The sequence below is a fragment of the Trachurus trachurus genome (genome assembly GCF_905171665.1).
Source record: "Trachurus trachurus genome assembly, chromosome: 23".
Lineage (NCBI taxonomy): Eukaryota > Metazoa > Chordata > Actinopteri > Carangiformes > Carangidae > Trachurus > Trachurus trachurus.
This window is the reverse complement of record NC_139912.1, coordinates 14,262,207-14,275,953: the sequence shown is the minus strand read 5'-3', so window position 1 is coordinate 14,275,953 and position 13,747 is coordinate 14,262,207. Positions and strand designations below refer to the sequence as shown.

The window sequence follows — 13,747 nt, the reverse complement described above, 5'->3', positions numbered from 1 at the left end:
ACATTTTATATACAGGTGGCACTTTGAGGGGCTCTGTCAGGTGTGTCAGCTGTCATTGAAATGACTTGTAGCCCTGTGAGTGGTCATCATTGTACGCCTGGAGCCGTCAGTCAGTCTTTTTAAAGGCTCTGTGTATGCCCTTTAACGCTGGGGATTACAACCATGTTGTCATGAGGAGATAATAAGAGTGTGTTCTGAAGTGGGGTATAAGGGGGGGGGGGGGGCATTATAGGTCGTCACCCCCGGCAGAGCTGAAGCTGCTCCTGCGACTGCTGTCCTTGGACGCAGCGCCGGGCGAGCCGGCCGACAGCAGCGGGTCGGTGCCGAACGGCGAGAGCGGGTCGTCCATCAGGATCTCGTCCAGCCGGTGCTCCTCCTTGAGCGTGGCGCTGAAGAAGTCCGTGAAGTGGGACAGCGGGTCGGAGAACGTGGTGCAGCCGTCGGTGCCGGCGATGTGGTCCTGCGGGCCGCCGGCGGTGGGGATGGAGGGCACCCCGGCAACCACGGCGAGCCTCTGGAGGTAGTCGCTGCTGGGGTCTTCCTGGTAAAGAGGCGGCTGCTGGGGCTGCTGGGCCTGGGGAGACGACTGCTGCTGCTGCTGCTGTTGTTGCTGTTGTTGTTGTTGCTGCTGTTGTTGTTGTTGTTGTTGTTGCTGTTGTTTGAGGAGGTGGGAGGAGAGCTCAACTGTACCCAAGGCTGTGGTCATGTTTGGGAGGCCATGTGCTCGTGCCTGGATCTCAAGCTCCTGAAAAACAAAGGAATAGAAACCGTTAGTTAAAGTTTATATACATTTATATATTATATACTTGCTCAGTCATTGCAGTTTCAATCTGATTAAATTCCTAAAAATGTCTGAAAACCAGTTCTGAGAAGATCTGCAGAGGAGTAACTGTGGGACAATCCACACCTTTCTCACATCTCCTCCACATTACTGAAGTAATGCTGGGAAGTTTGGATGTTGACACACACTCCTCTCCCACACACACGCCCTCTCACAGATCACAGAGAATGCCATGAGCACTAATCACTCCTTGCTGTCACCACAGAGCCCACTTTGACCTTTATTAACTGTTCCTTTTATCATCAGCAGTGGTGAAGGCTTCCTGGATACTTCTGTCACCTTTGGAGATGATTACAGATTCACTGTGTCACTGTGGTAAACTCAGACATACCACATTCTTTGTGTGTGGAGAGAAGTGCATCTGCTGACCTCTGCGCATGCATGGGTCATTAAGCATGTCCTCCATTACTGCTCATCATCTATTTCTGACCTGCTTTTATTCCCACTGAAAGAACTGAGCTCATTGTGTTTATTTATCCGGTAATTAGCACTGAGTTGTCTGAGATTAGATTAGAGATAGGGGGGTGTGGGGTTGAGGGGAGAGGGGGTGTAAAGACCTCATGTACACAACAATTTAGGGCCCAGATTAGGTTTTCAAGTCGTAAAAGGCTGGTACTGTTGGTGGAAATTAGCAGAAGTGTGAAGTGCATGGTGATGATGGAGTCAATGAGCCCTCTGTCTGGTCTTCACTTACAAACAGTCTCCACTTTCATCATAGCAACTTAATAATGTGAATATGAAAGTGTAATTGGAGGCTGCCATGGCGCTCAAGTGAATTTAAATGCGAAGACATTAGCAAGTTCATTTATGGGCCGCTCCTGTGCTTGTGTGAGGGAAATACTCTTGACTCATTTGGCTGTTTACATCTAAGCCAGACGAGTATAATTAGGATACGAGTATAAAATACAAACATACAGATATTTTCACATATTTTAAATTATAACTAAATGTCATTCACTTTTGGCTTTTTCAACTTTGCCACCTTCTCATTTCTTGTGTTTTCCTCTCAGTGTAATAGTCCGACCGTGTGTTTTTTGACCACAAAAACAAACTGAGCACCGTCTTATTACCTGGATCCTCAGCAGCAGCCTCCTGTTTGCTTGCTCCAGCTTCTTCTGTCTGCTCTCCAGCTCGCGGGCGTGCTGCTGCTCCTTCTGCAGCCACCTTATGTACTCCACCGAGGCCTTCAGGATGGTGCCTTTGTTCCAGCGCATGTCTCTGCAGAAAAGGAGAAATGTAAAAGATAACCTTTACACCGAACCCCCTGATGTCGGCAGAATATCCTCCACAATAAAAAAAAAATGGGGAAAAGTTTTAACACAGAGGTTTTTACCCCTTTTATGATATGAATAGGAAATGGTGATTTACATTGGGCAATTACTCATCCTTGGACATTACATGGGGACACTGAATAGGAATTTTAATAGAATAGTTAAGTAGCTACGTGGAAAGTCCATTCTCGTACCTCCTTGTTCGGTAAAATTAATCCTCGAGTAAAAATAGGTGAAGGAAAATGAGCTAAGTAGGAAGACAGGGGGAAAAATGGAGCAATGGACTTAAGGTGCTAGAGTGCAAGTCATTCTTTGCAGATATTATTGCTTTTTTAAAAAGGAAAGGGGAACTGTAGTAAAATTGTCCTTTTCCACACAAGTGAGACGTTGGTCTGATCAGCGGCTAATAATCTCTTTTATCCCGTGTTAATGGCACAATGACAACGCTAACCTTCCATTTAAATTTGAAGCAAAGTTCAATTGCGAGAGATGGCCGGTGGATTTCAATTCAGCTCCATGCTCCATCTCTATGTTCCAATTGTGCTTCAAACTTTGATTCAAATGGTGTGGCCCGCTTCTTTGCATTTGACCCTTTCCTCATCATTCATGCTTTGAGCTGAACTGCCGGGGACCCAGCAAGAGGATGTACAGCTCGTGGAGCGCAGACTACAATGGAAGTTCAAGTGCACTCTTGAAATATGACTGAAATGTGCTTGAGTTCTCATTTGAATTCAATGAACAACATTTAGAGTGTCTTTGTGCTTAGAATTTAATGCAGTTCCCCGCCAGACGAGTTCTCGCAGTTGTGTCAGCGATGGAAAGTGAAGAGAAGCGGTGCATTGTTTCGGTAAATACATTTCAGATTTTGAAACTTACGGGTCATTTGACTTTGGTATGAGCGTCCCCAGCTCCTTAATCCTGTAGTTGATGTTGTATCTTCGTCTTCTTTCAACTAAGAAAGCAGAACAAAAGAAGAGCAAGAGATGATTAGAGCGTTGTCAGCTGCTGTGCTAAAGGCTAGCCATAACTCATTTTCAGATCATAAACTGATGGAGTTGAAAGGCGGCGGAGGGGGCAGGGGGGGGACACTTACTCAAATTATGGTTGTCTTTCTTCTGTCTCTCTTTGGCCATCACCCTTGTGTCGTGTTCTGTCAAAAAAATAAATCACAGAGGGGAACGAATTGATTAGCAGCACACACTAATTTAGGAACTGAAAGACAACGAACACGAAACTCCACAAAAGGTCCAGTCAGGAGACGCACAATCAGTTGTTTTGAGGGAGTTCAGGGCTGGGGTCAGCTAGAATGTGGACTTTCCACGCATTAGCCAGCACCACAGACACAAGTTTGATCTCCCAACACACACACACACACACACACTGAAAGAGCCTAGTTTATCCCCTCCAGCATGTCTGAAGCTCATTGTGGAAAAAAAAAATGGTAACCACTTTTATACTTACACCATAATTAAGACAGTTTAGCAAATTCACTAATCTGTCCTGGAGAGGGACAAAAATGTCAGTGCATCCATATTTGTATTCACATTCTTCCAAATTACATAATTGGGGACCTGAGATTGGATTTCCCAATTTGTCTCTGTTGATTCAATCAAGACAATTTAAACTCTGTGTAACAGCCCATTGTCCTCTCCGCCCACACTCAAATGAACCAAATGGCAATTTACTTATTTGCCCATTGAGAGTGAAGGGTTCTTCAGGCATCCCTTCGATTTCCTAAATCAATTAGGCTTCTTTGCTTGATGCATGACATTAATAAGAAATGTCTTAAAGGGCCCACTGTTTTTACTCTGGGACAAAAACGCTACACGTTTCTACGGCCTATTAACAGAACCAACGACAAGAAGGACAGCGTTTGTCACACACAAGTGGGCTCGCATATTTGTCTGTTGGCCTGACACATGTAAATTAGCTCGAGTTTAGCTTCAACAGATGCGCGTATGTTGCCATTTATAGCTAACACAGGTAGACTCTGTTCTTCAGCGCAGGCTTTCATGTTTTGAGCGTTTTTTGTTGTTGTTGTAATTCCCCCAAATCTCCTCTTCGAACAACCAGATCTTCGTGTGATATTTATCTTGTACAGTAATGTGAACCCGTGATAATGCATTAATTGGTTAGTTGTTTAATCAGTGCTATGGTATGAGTTTATACCTGTGTATTCCCTCTTAACAGTGAGCTTTGTGGGGTTAGATGTGGGACTCATTCCATCATTAGGGGCGTTCATACCTTGTTCACCCCCATAGACGTCCAGCATGCTGCTACTGAGGGACACCTGAGGGAGGAGAGAGAGAAGGAGATAGAAGAAAGAGAAAGGGTCAGTCAGGGGTAATGCATTTACATTTCACACGCACGTAAACGCGGATGCCTTTTACACCTTAACAAAAGCCACAAGACAAATAGTTGTTTTTAACTGCTGTGTGGCTTTGTCTCGCATTAACAAAAACTGACAGGAGGAGAGTGGAGTGATCAGAGCCTCGCAGAGATTGTTGTCCGCCCCCAGGCCTCTGGCTCTGGACCTCTCAGCAGGGAACTACAGTATCCACATGTCTGCCACAGCAGGACAACGCAAACCCAGTGCTGTGCTCTTGAATTGCTGCCATGTTCAAATTGCCCGCTCATCTCGCATCACAAAGGGTAAAAACAACTTAACAAGGTCTTAACCCTGCTTAAACTGGGTCAGTAAAGGGTTGTCGTCCTGCAGCCTTACTGCATCTAACCCTGACCTCCAGCCCAGGCTGGCTGCTCCCTTGGATTTGGTTTGAACATACATAGTGTCTTGATCTGCTAATGCCACAATTTTCAAACACCCCCTCCCCCCCTCCCACTTGAAAGTGGCCCTAACACAGAGATGTGCTCTGTGTTGAAAATAGCATCCCATTAGAGATGAAAAGGCTAGCTAGGTCAACTGCTTGAACAGAGGCAAAACTGTTTTCCTACGGGTCTCTTCTCGTCTGGGAAAGCATGCATCAGTTCTGCGATAATGACGCCTTTTCACGGACGGGGGAGATGTCAAGATATAGCGTGCTGACACACATGTGTGTCTAATTCGCATTTGTGTATTTATGGGAAAACGCCACAGAAGCCACCACGGATTCAAAGATGCGCACAGACAATTTTATCCACGACATGTGTGTCAAATCCAACCACTAGACTGGTGAATGTGATAAGGTGGCATGTCAAGTCAAGAGATGGGAAGGAATGGAGAGCAAGAGGGTGGGGAGGAAACAAAACAGAAGAAAACTGCAGACATTTCAAAAATCTGCACTTGGTTCAGTTTGCATGTGCATTTTCCTTTTCTCATTATCTCACCAAGATGGGAGGAAGGAGAGGGAGGAGGAGGGGACAAAAATGCTTATCAAAATGAAAGATTGCAACAATTCCCCTACTACTCCTATTGTAATCACTTCAATCCCTCTCCTGTCTGTGTTCCTGGATGTGTTGACACGGCGAAACGACGTGATGCATCGTACTGTATGACTAATTAGGATGAATTGATCCATTTAAGCATGGTATCATTTCTGAACAAGCCCACTGGGAGTGTATGCATTAGCCCGATCCAATGGCTCAGAAACCCTCTGCAACAAGATCTCCCACCCCTCGCTCCTCCGCTGCGCTTCTATCCTCATTTTAAACCTACACCCCCTCCTCCCCCTGCCTTATCTATCACCCCCCCTCTCATTCCTTCTCTGCCACAGTATCTGTTGTGTTTTGCTCCATGTCACTTTATCTGTGTGTATGATTCTTTGTCTAGCACTGTGTGTGTGTTTCTCTGTATTTAAGGAGTTAAGCCCAGATTCCCAGTTATTCCCATCCTACAAACTCTCTCTGTATTTGCTTCAGGTGTCGGCCAAATGAACCCCTTGTCCCACATTTTTTTCGCCCAGAGGTTTCGAATTCCTTCCTGGCTATGAATCCTACTGCTGGTGTTTGTGTGTCTGTGGTGCCAGTTCTGGTATCCCAATTCCCATTCAATTTGAACGTAGCCCCTCCTATTGTCATATTGTCCCCATCATCCTTTCGTTTTAACTTAATCTTCGTTGTTAAACTTCTTGAGTAATGTGAGAAATGTAGCTAAGCTCCAATGAACTTTGACTCATCTCTAGACTTAAGCTGCCCTCAAACTAAGACAGGTCCCCCTTTTCCCAAGCTAGTCAAGCCTGCACCTACATGTCTGGGTGGAGGAACCTCACTTTCAAGTCCCAATTCAACAGAGGAGAAGTCATTAATGAAGAAATCTAACTTGACATGTACCTAGCTGCAAAGAATGTGAAGCAAGAGATATGTGTTGCAATAATCAATAGAAAAGACCTTCATACCACTGATAGTCTGTAGCATGTTAGTGTGCAGCAGTTAGAGCAAAAGTTAGTGTGATTCATACTTACATTGTTTTGCATTATGATGTTAGGCTCCATGCAATCCAAGCCTCCATCATTGAAACCGGATTCAAGACTAATTAGGTCATCAATAACTTCATCCATTGGAAACTAAAAGAAAACAGTAATTTCAGTGTACTCATGGACAGACTGATTATGTTTGTACCAGAATTTCAATACTGTCCAAGTCTGAGCTTTTGAAATCTCCACATTCAAACCAAAATAGACACGAGAAAGGGGAGGGACTGTCGGGAGACTAATCCAATAACAGGCAAGTTCTCCACCGCCGAGTTCTGAAATTAGTTAGCAGTGGTAGCGGGAAAAACATGCATCTGTTATCAAACTGGTTTCCTTCTTTGAAGGGGTTCTCTCATCAGAGACTGCATGTCTGAAGTTATTGATGAGCACATCAGAGAGAGAGAGGGAGATCAATAATGGCATCACTTTGTTTAGATGATTAGTTGGATCTACTCTCTGCATTGTAAAACATTCAAACCCAGTCCAGTTAGGAATTTAGTAATGGCCACTGGTGTTTGTGAATTCTACTGTATGTTGACTGTCCATCCCAGCAAAGTGCCAGCCATGATTCATCTCTTGTAATTTGAAAGAATTTAAAGGGACTACAACAAAAGTCTTAACTAGTGGATATTATGAAAACTAACATGGTATGTTTTCAACAGGAATAAGGAGTGATGACAGGAAAGAGTTGCGAAATGTACAAAAATTCTGACCCACAGTTTGTCTGTATGTGACCTCTGTGGTTCAAATTTTCTGTTGCATTTTCACTCTTTTCCAGTCACCACCCGACACATTCAGAGGTTTGTCAATTTCAGTTCCATAAATTTAGCAGCATCTTAATTCACATTCACAGACTCTCTTCTTCCAAAAGGGCCACTCACCTCGCTGTCGTGATTGGCCATGGTGAGCAGGGTTACAGGGCTGTTGGGGTTGCTGCTGTCGCTGACAGAGGGCATGTGTCCGTTCCTCATGATCGGCACCGTGGTCAGCGGCTGGCCGGGAGCGTGCGGATGCTGCACGGCGTGACCCTGCCCGGCCGACGAGGCCAGCTTGGAGCCCAGCGTCAGGTACTGCTTGACCTGCTGGTTCTGGCTCTGGTGGAGGTGGAACTTGGAGTTCTCCAGGTGGCTTTGTACCTGCGAAAAGATGAGATCGTACATACTTTCAGTTAGCTGACTGGATCAGAGACCAGTTTGCTAGGTCGTAGACTGCGCGTTTGCTGTTCACACCACTGAAACAGCACTGACTAAGAACATATGCACTCAGGGTTGCAGGGTTGTTTGCAGCGGCTGTCGACTTTGCGAAAGGATGATCTCATTCAATACACAGAAATAGCTGAGAGTCACAGTTTCCCATTATTAGTCACTCCCTATGTTTTGTAAAACATAAGTTAACACTCATAGTAAACTGAGTCATGTTTCTCATATGTAGCAAGTTTCTTTATGAGAATTAAGACTCATCCGCAAGGTCATTTGTTGAATAATTGTTCCCGTGTCCTGTCATACTGGTGCTAAACAGACGATAATGCAGAAGCACATACTTTAACAAACAGCCAGCCAAAAATGACAAACCAGTAATGAAAACCCTACAAATCCATAACATTAGAAAATATGATAACACCGTTTAACAAAACATTTAACCACAAAATTCAGAAGTTTCCTCAGTTTCAGCGTTCTTACATTTGAAGCTCTGGTTGCGTCCCGCATCGTGTAGTAACTGCAGTCAGTTAAGTGTGGCATTCTCAGAAAAGCAGATAATCTTCAGTTTGGTTTGTTTGAGTGTAGCAGCAGAGCAGGTCAACTTTAGGCATCCAGGTCTGCTGCTGCTATCCTTCTCAGTGCGTGTCTGTCCCCTCCTGTCCCCTACCAATGTCTTATAAGGGCCCTAAGTGAACTAATTAGGCCCAAAGCTGGGGGTAAGCCTTTATGTTGCATAGCATGATAATCACTTCAAACACTGGACTGTCAGATCACCCAGGGTTTGATCACTGCAGGACATCTGCCTTTAGTGTCTATCACTAATTCATTGGGACCGCCCTCTTCTGTCCCACTGACCAATCAGTGGTCAGGTCCCAAACGTCCTCTTGCTGCAAGCTCCAGGGTTTTGGCAGCACAATTGACCCTTGTTCCCCACTGGGGGTTTTAAATAACTTCTCTAATGCCATTTTTAACCAAGCCTTTTCATTCATTCACTTGTTTCAATGTAGACGGTTTAGTATTATCAGTTTCCAAAACAATAAGTGCAACAAAGCTATTTTGAGGTCTTTATTACTGTAAATTTAGGGCTATTTTCAGAGAGAACATCTCACCTAAAAATGTCTAATTTACTTACTGGTCTGAAGCTCACAAAGAAGCTCACTGTTATAACTTGCTTTATTGGTTTATGGCCTGTAAAGTATTTTTGGGAGTACTTAATAATAATACATGTATTGTTAGCAGTGATTTTATAATGTTAGTCTTGTCAGTCGCTGGTCCTCTTGTCTGTGTCTGTTACTTTCTCTTAAAAGCATGCAATTCATGGACAAAATAGTGTGCTCTCTGGGCTCGCCTTTTTTTTTTTTTTTTTTTTACTTTTTTTTTCTTTATCACTGCATGGATCCTTTTTTTTCCATGACTGACCTCAGCTAATCAGTTGGAAGTAGGGGAAACTCAGATAAGCAACAATGCGGCTTGTAACAGCAGACTCAGCAGACTCTGCTGCATTACTTCACTGAAGATATGACATTAAAGAGGAATTTATTTTTCCATTATCTGCTCCATAATCGTGGTGTCACATTTAGCACACGCTTTAAAAATAGGTGTCATTCATCAACTAAATCACAGATGATGAAAGCGTACAGTGCGGTTATGCAACATTTAGCAGCTACTTCGGTCATTATACAGCTCTGTTTACCTAAAGTTTACTACCATTTGCTAATATTAGCCGCCATTAGCTAGTGGTCACGCCACGTCAAGTGTGTCTGTAGCAAATTCAATTAATCAACAATGCGTTTTATTGCTTGTGATTCAATTTTTAATGCTAAAAAGGAAGAACGAGTCAGTTCTTATCTCAAATTTTGCACAGAAAGAATTGATTAAATAAATAACTTTATAGTACGAAGCGCACACACTTCAACCCCCCTAACTGTTTTCAAACATGTAGCAGCGATTAAAGTTAAATGTCAACTTTCACAACTTTCTTAAATCATATGAACTCATAGCTGCAGCTTTATCTTTCTTTTTTTTTTAACTAAAACTCAGCATTAAATTCCCTCAGTCAGCCAGACTAGCTGCCCTTATTCACCACTTGTCCACCTAAATAAGAACAGGCTCATCACAATACTCAACTTGTCAGTAGTGACTGAGAGCTCTTATCTGTCTTCTCCAGACCAAACAAGATGCCAGTTGTTAGCCAATCAACATTTTTTCCCACTACGGATAGCAGGAGGGATGCCAGGACTTCTACACACCACATCTGCTTTGTGTGACAGCAGATTGTCCTGGTTTCACTTCAGCTTTCTCACTACTGTAAATGCCGGAGACACGCTTGTTATCCACTTAAGGGAATCTGATTAGATTTGAGAGGTAATGTTGCTTCACTCACCAAGGCCAACCTTAACAATGGCAGGCCTGTGCATGTGTGAAGAGGACATGCTGAAAATTATCAATGCCCGCCATACACAAATCAAGTCAAGCCAATTTTATTTATATAGAGCTCAATCATAACAGAAGTTATCTCAGGGCATCCTTGATATTAAGCATTTCTAAAATCTTTACAGTTGAGGGGCAGGAAGGAGATAAGAATCTAATTAATCGAGGGTCAAGTTTGAGATTGTTGCGACTCTTTTTGATGTTTGAGACACTTCACTTTTTCTCCTTCTCGACATTTGCCACAGGCACCTGCTACAACAATCGAGGCAGTGTTTGAGGTTACTGGTAGAGAAGAGGTCACAGGTTCACTTTCCATTCACACACATTTGCAGTTATTCTTGACACGCGAACCCAGACCATGTTGGCTAAAACTGCAAATTCACTGATATCAAAACAGTTGGTCTTTTGTCAAACTCGTAAAATATACAAATTATAGTATATCCCCTCAAATGATTTCAGCAGCATAATATATATCACAATGTTTGAATCCAAAAGCAATATTTATCCTGTTTAGTTTTGTACTTCCTGTATCCAGTTGAATCATAAACTTTACTGTCATTAAGGGATCAGCTGCATCTCCCTAACCTCATTAGCCTCATTACAGACTTTTAAAAGCCTACAATAAATATGTCAGAAGCAGACAACATCCTCATTCCACACCCACATGCCCTCTTTCTCTTTCTTTATCAATCAAACTTCTCCTAACTCATTCACTTCCACCATTTCAGCACTTGCAGTGATTTTAACCACACATGAAGGAAGCAGGTTAAATAGACCCAAACAACAAATGCTCTGCAATCTCTGCTCTGCCTTTTGCAATCAGTTGTATAGAATTTGTATCTGATTAATGCAAGTAAATGCACTCTGCAGCTATATAACATATCACACCAATTCTCCAATAAGACCTCAAGAGAAAATAGCACCCTGCTGTTACAGAAAATATATATTATTGCAATTATAATAAAATAAAAGATCACACATTCTAAAAACTCAAATATAAAAAGCATAACCAGCACATGAACATTTCTATTTCTTTATATATTTTCAAAGTCATGATTTCTGCAGCCTCTGTAAGATGGATTTAATATTGTTGTGATTTACCTCAGAGTTAAAAGGTGTATTTCTTTTCTTTTCCACTGAACTGCTGCACACACCATGCCACTGTAACAGACAGACTCACAGGTGTTTCTTCTGCGTGGAAAGCTCTTGCCTAACTGAGTTTCAGTCTTGCCCAAGTTCTCCTTTCACTTCAGAAAACTCCAACAACTTATGAAACACAGGGTGATGGTGACATTAAGCAGCTGTACAAATATTGGACAAAACTCAGTAGGCGATTTGGATTCATTTCTCCAAAATGCAGGATTTTTTACAACACACTGACACAGTTACGGAATGCAAGAAGCAATGCCCCTAAGTATCTTTTTCCCATCTTGAATCTGCGAAGATAAGATGAAAGTGGAACAAAAAGCCTTCTCAGACATGCTTACTGTATTTTTGCTGAGGCTGCTAACCAGCAGATAGCTGAAACCACACACCCCAGATTGTGAAATGTGAGGGCAGATAAGACTGGGAGAGCAAACCGATCACAAAATTCGCATTCCACGGTGGCTATTTAGTTATTCTGCTTGGAAACGCATTACCACAAACTCCCTTGCATGCAAACACAAACAAATGCACACATAGTGCAGCACACATATGCTCCATCTGCATCTGATCTCATCCGAGTCACTCCCCCACCCTACCTGTAGAAGCTGGATCTCTGTCAGGGTGATCACTTTGACCACACAACAACGACTCATGGCTCCCCCAGAGTGGCAGCGTCTCCCGCCACAGGAGCTGCAAATTCTTACGGAGGAACAAGAAGTGTCACGGCTGCGGCTGTTATGTCTCATCGAGACAGGGGGAGAAGAAGAGGAAGAAGAAGAAGAGAGGTGCTGCAGCCTCCTTCCTGGAGCTTTAGCAGAAATATCGGAAAGGAAGGCATGACACATCAGCTTATTGGGGAGCCGCACGGGCCGTTTCCTGTGTGTGTATGTGTGTGTCAGTGCGTGCGTGTGTTTTTGGTCAGGGAAAGGCCTGACAGAGGCAGAAATACTGACGGCAGTTAGAGGGGTTGAAGTGTGTGTGTGTGTCTGTGTGTGTGTGCAGGGGTGTAATAACTTGACAGAATGTGAGTTCCTGCTTGTGGATCACTTCCCTGCCTGCAGAACATCCAGCTCAGCTCAGCACATTCTCCCAGGTTATCTTCATGACACCCACTTCCCCTGGACGGCTCTTTAGCCCTCAAACCGCAGCCATGGCTTCAACTGGGGGAAACGCGCAAAAATGTAATCTGTGGATGTGTGCAAATATGCTAAAACACACAGATGTGCGCTCACACAAATGTGCTGTCATGTCCCAGTCAGTGTCAGGCCACAACAAAGGCCAAAAGCAGGACTTCCCAGAACGGCTCTCAGAGAATTCCTGGACACAGCAAAATGAAACAGACCCAGTTTAGTCCTAGGCCTTTAGATAATAAAAACAACCATCTAGATCCAAAGCCAAGGGTTTAATTGATACAAAAACAGGAAAGTTAAGGTCAGCTTCAAAATCCTTATAGCTTACTGAGGCATATCAATATATTTGAGATTTCTGTTAAAGCAAGACTACTATTTGTTTCATTTAATTTTACACCATATGCACCTGCAAATGTGTTATCATGACAGATTGCAATGCTGAAATAGAATATTGCTTCTTTGCATCACATTTACCCGCCCTCTGTTAATTACCCCCTGATCCGATGCCCAGAGTGAGATCCAGGAGGATGATGGTGCCATTTTCCCAAGGTTTGAGACCAGGGTTTTATAGTCACTGCTGATTCAGTGATTATTACAAACACTAACTGAGGGCTTTTATATCTTTTGAATCACTTTGATAAACACATTAGAACTTAATTTGAGGACATTGAATGTAATAGGGCAAATCGAATCACAATGATTCGGTTAAATCAAGCCAGTACGGATTATGTTTTTAAAGAATCCTCTCTGATGCACAATAACCTAATGTCTGCTCTGCTGGTAAATTGCAGTCGGTCCCACACGTGTCCATGTCGGATGATTTCATTATACAGAGAATGGCAGACAGATACTGTATGTACAGTAATCTCTGCAAAATTGAGTTCTGATTATAACCAAACAAAATAATCGGCTGTATTGTCTCAGTCAGCTGGATGGGTGAGCGTTATTTATGTGTCTAAATTTGAAAGTCAACATGACACATGTGCAGTTTTTCTTTCTGTGTGTGTGTATCTGCATCGTTGTGAGAGTGTGTGTTCACGTGCCTGTTGCTACATACACATTACAGTATTTTGTACTCTCACAGCACCATTACCCATGTGTATATTTGTCTACTTGTTTATTTGATGTCCGCTGTGTGGACGCAGCATCAGATCTAAATTCCTGGCTGGCCATTTTTGCCTCATCTTGGGCTACGCCACAAGTGCTCACCTTTGTTAGTCCCCATACATGGCATGTTTTAAACATCAGGGACTTCCTGTAAGAGTTGGCCTGCTTCTGAGACAACACTTCAAAGTGCAGCTCCCACATCTGAGGACTGTTT

At 43.2% G+C, this 13,747-nt stretch overlaps 1 protein-coding gene across 1 annotated transcript; it reads right to left on the bottom strand.

The window, feature by feature from the left end:
- Positions 1 to 226: 226 nt before the first annotated feature.
- tfec (transcription factor EC) lies at positions 227 to 12,134 on the bottom strand (the record flags this gene model as incomplete). Its single annotated transcript, XM_083999756.1, is given in 12 exon segments — positions 227 to 745; positions 1,912 to 2,059; positions 2,989 to 3,064; positions 3,206 to 3,262; positions 4,282 to 4,402; positions 6,513 to 6,614; positions 7,403 to 7,657; positions 11,893 to 11,958; positions 11,960 to 12,001; positions 12,003 to 12,032; positions 12,035 to 12,100; positions 12,102 to 12,134. Coding segments are annotated over 12 exon segments (1,515 nt in total).
- Between the last annotated feature and the right edge of the window lie 1,613 nt (positions 12,135 to 13,747).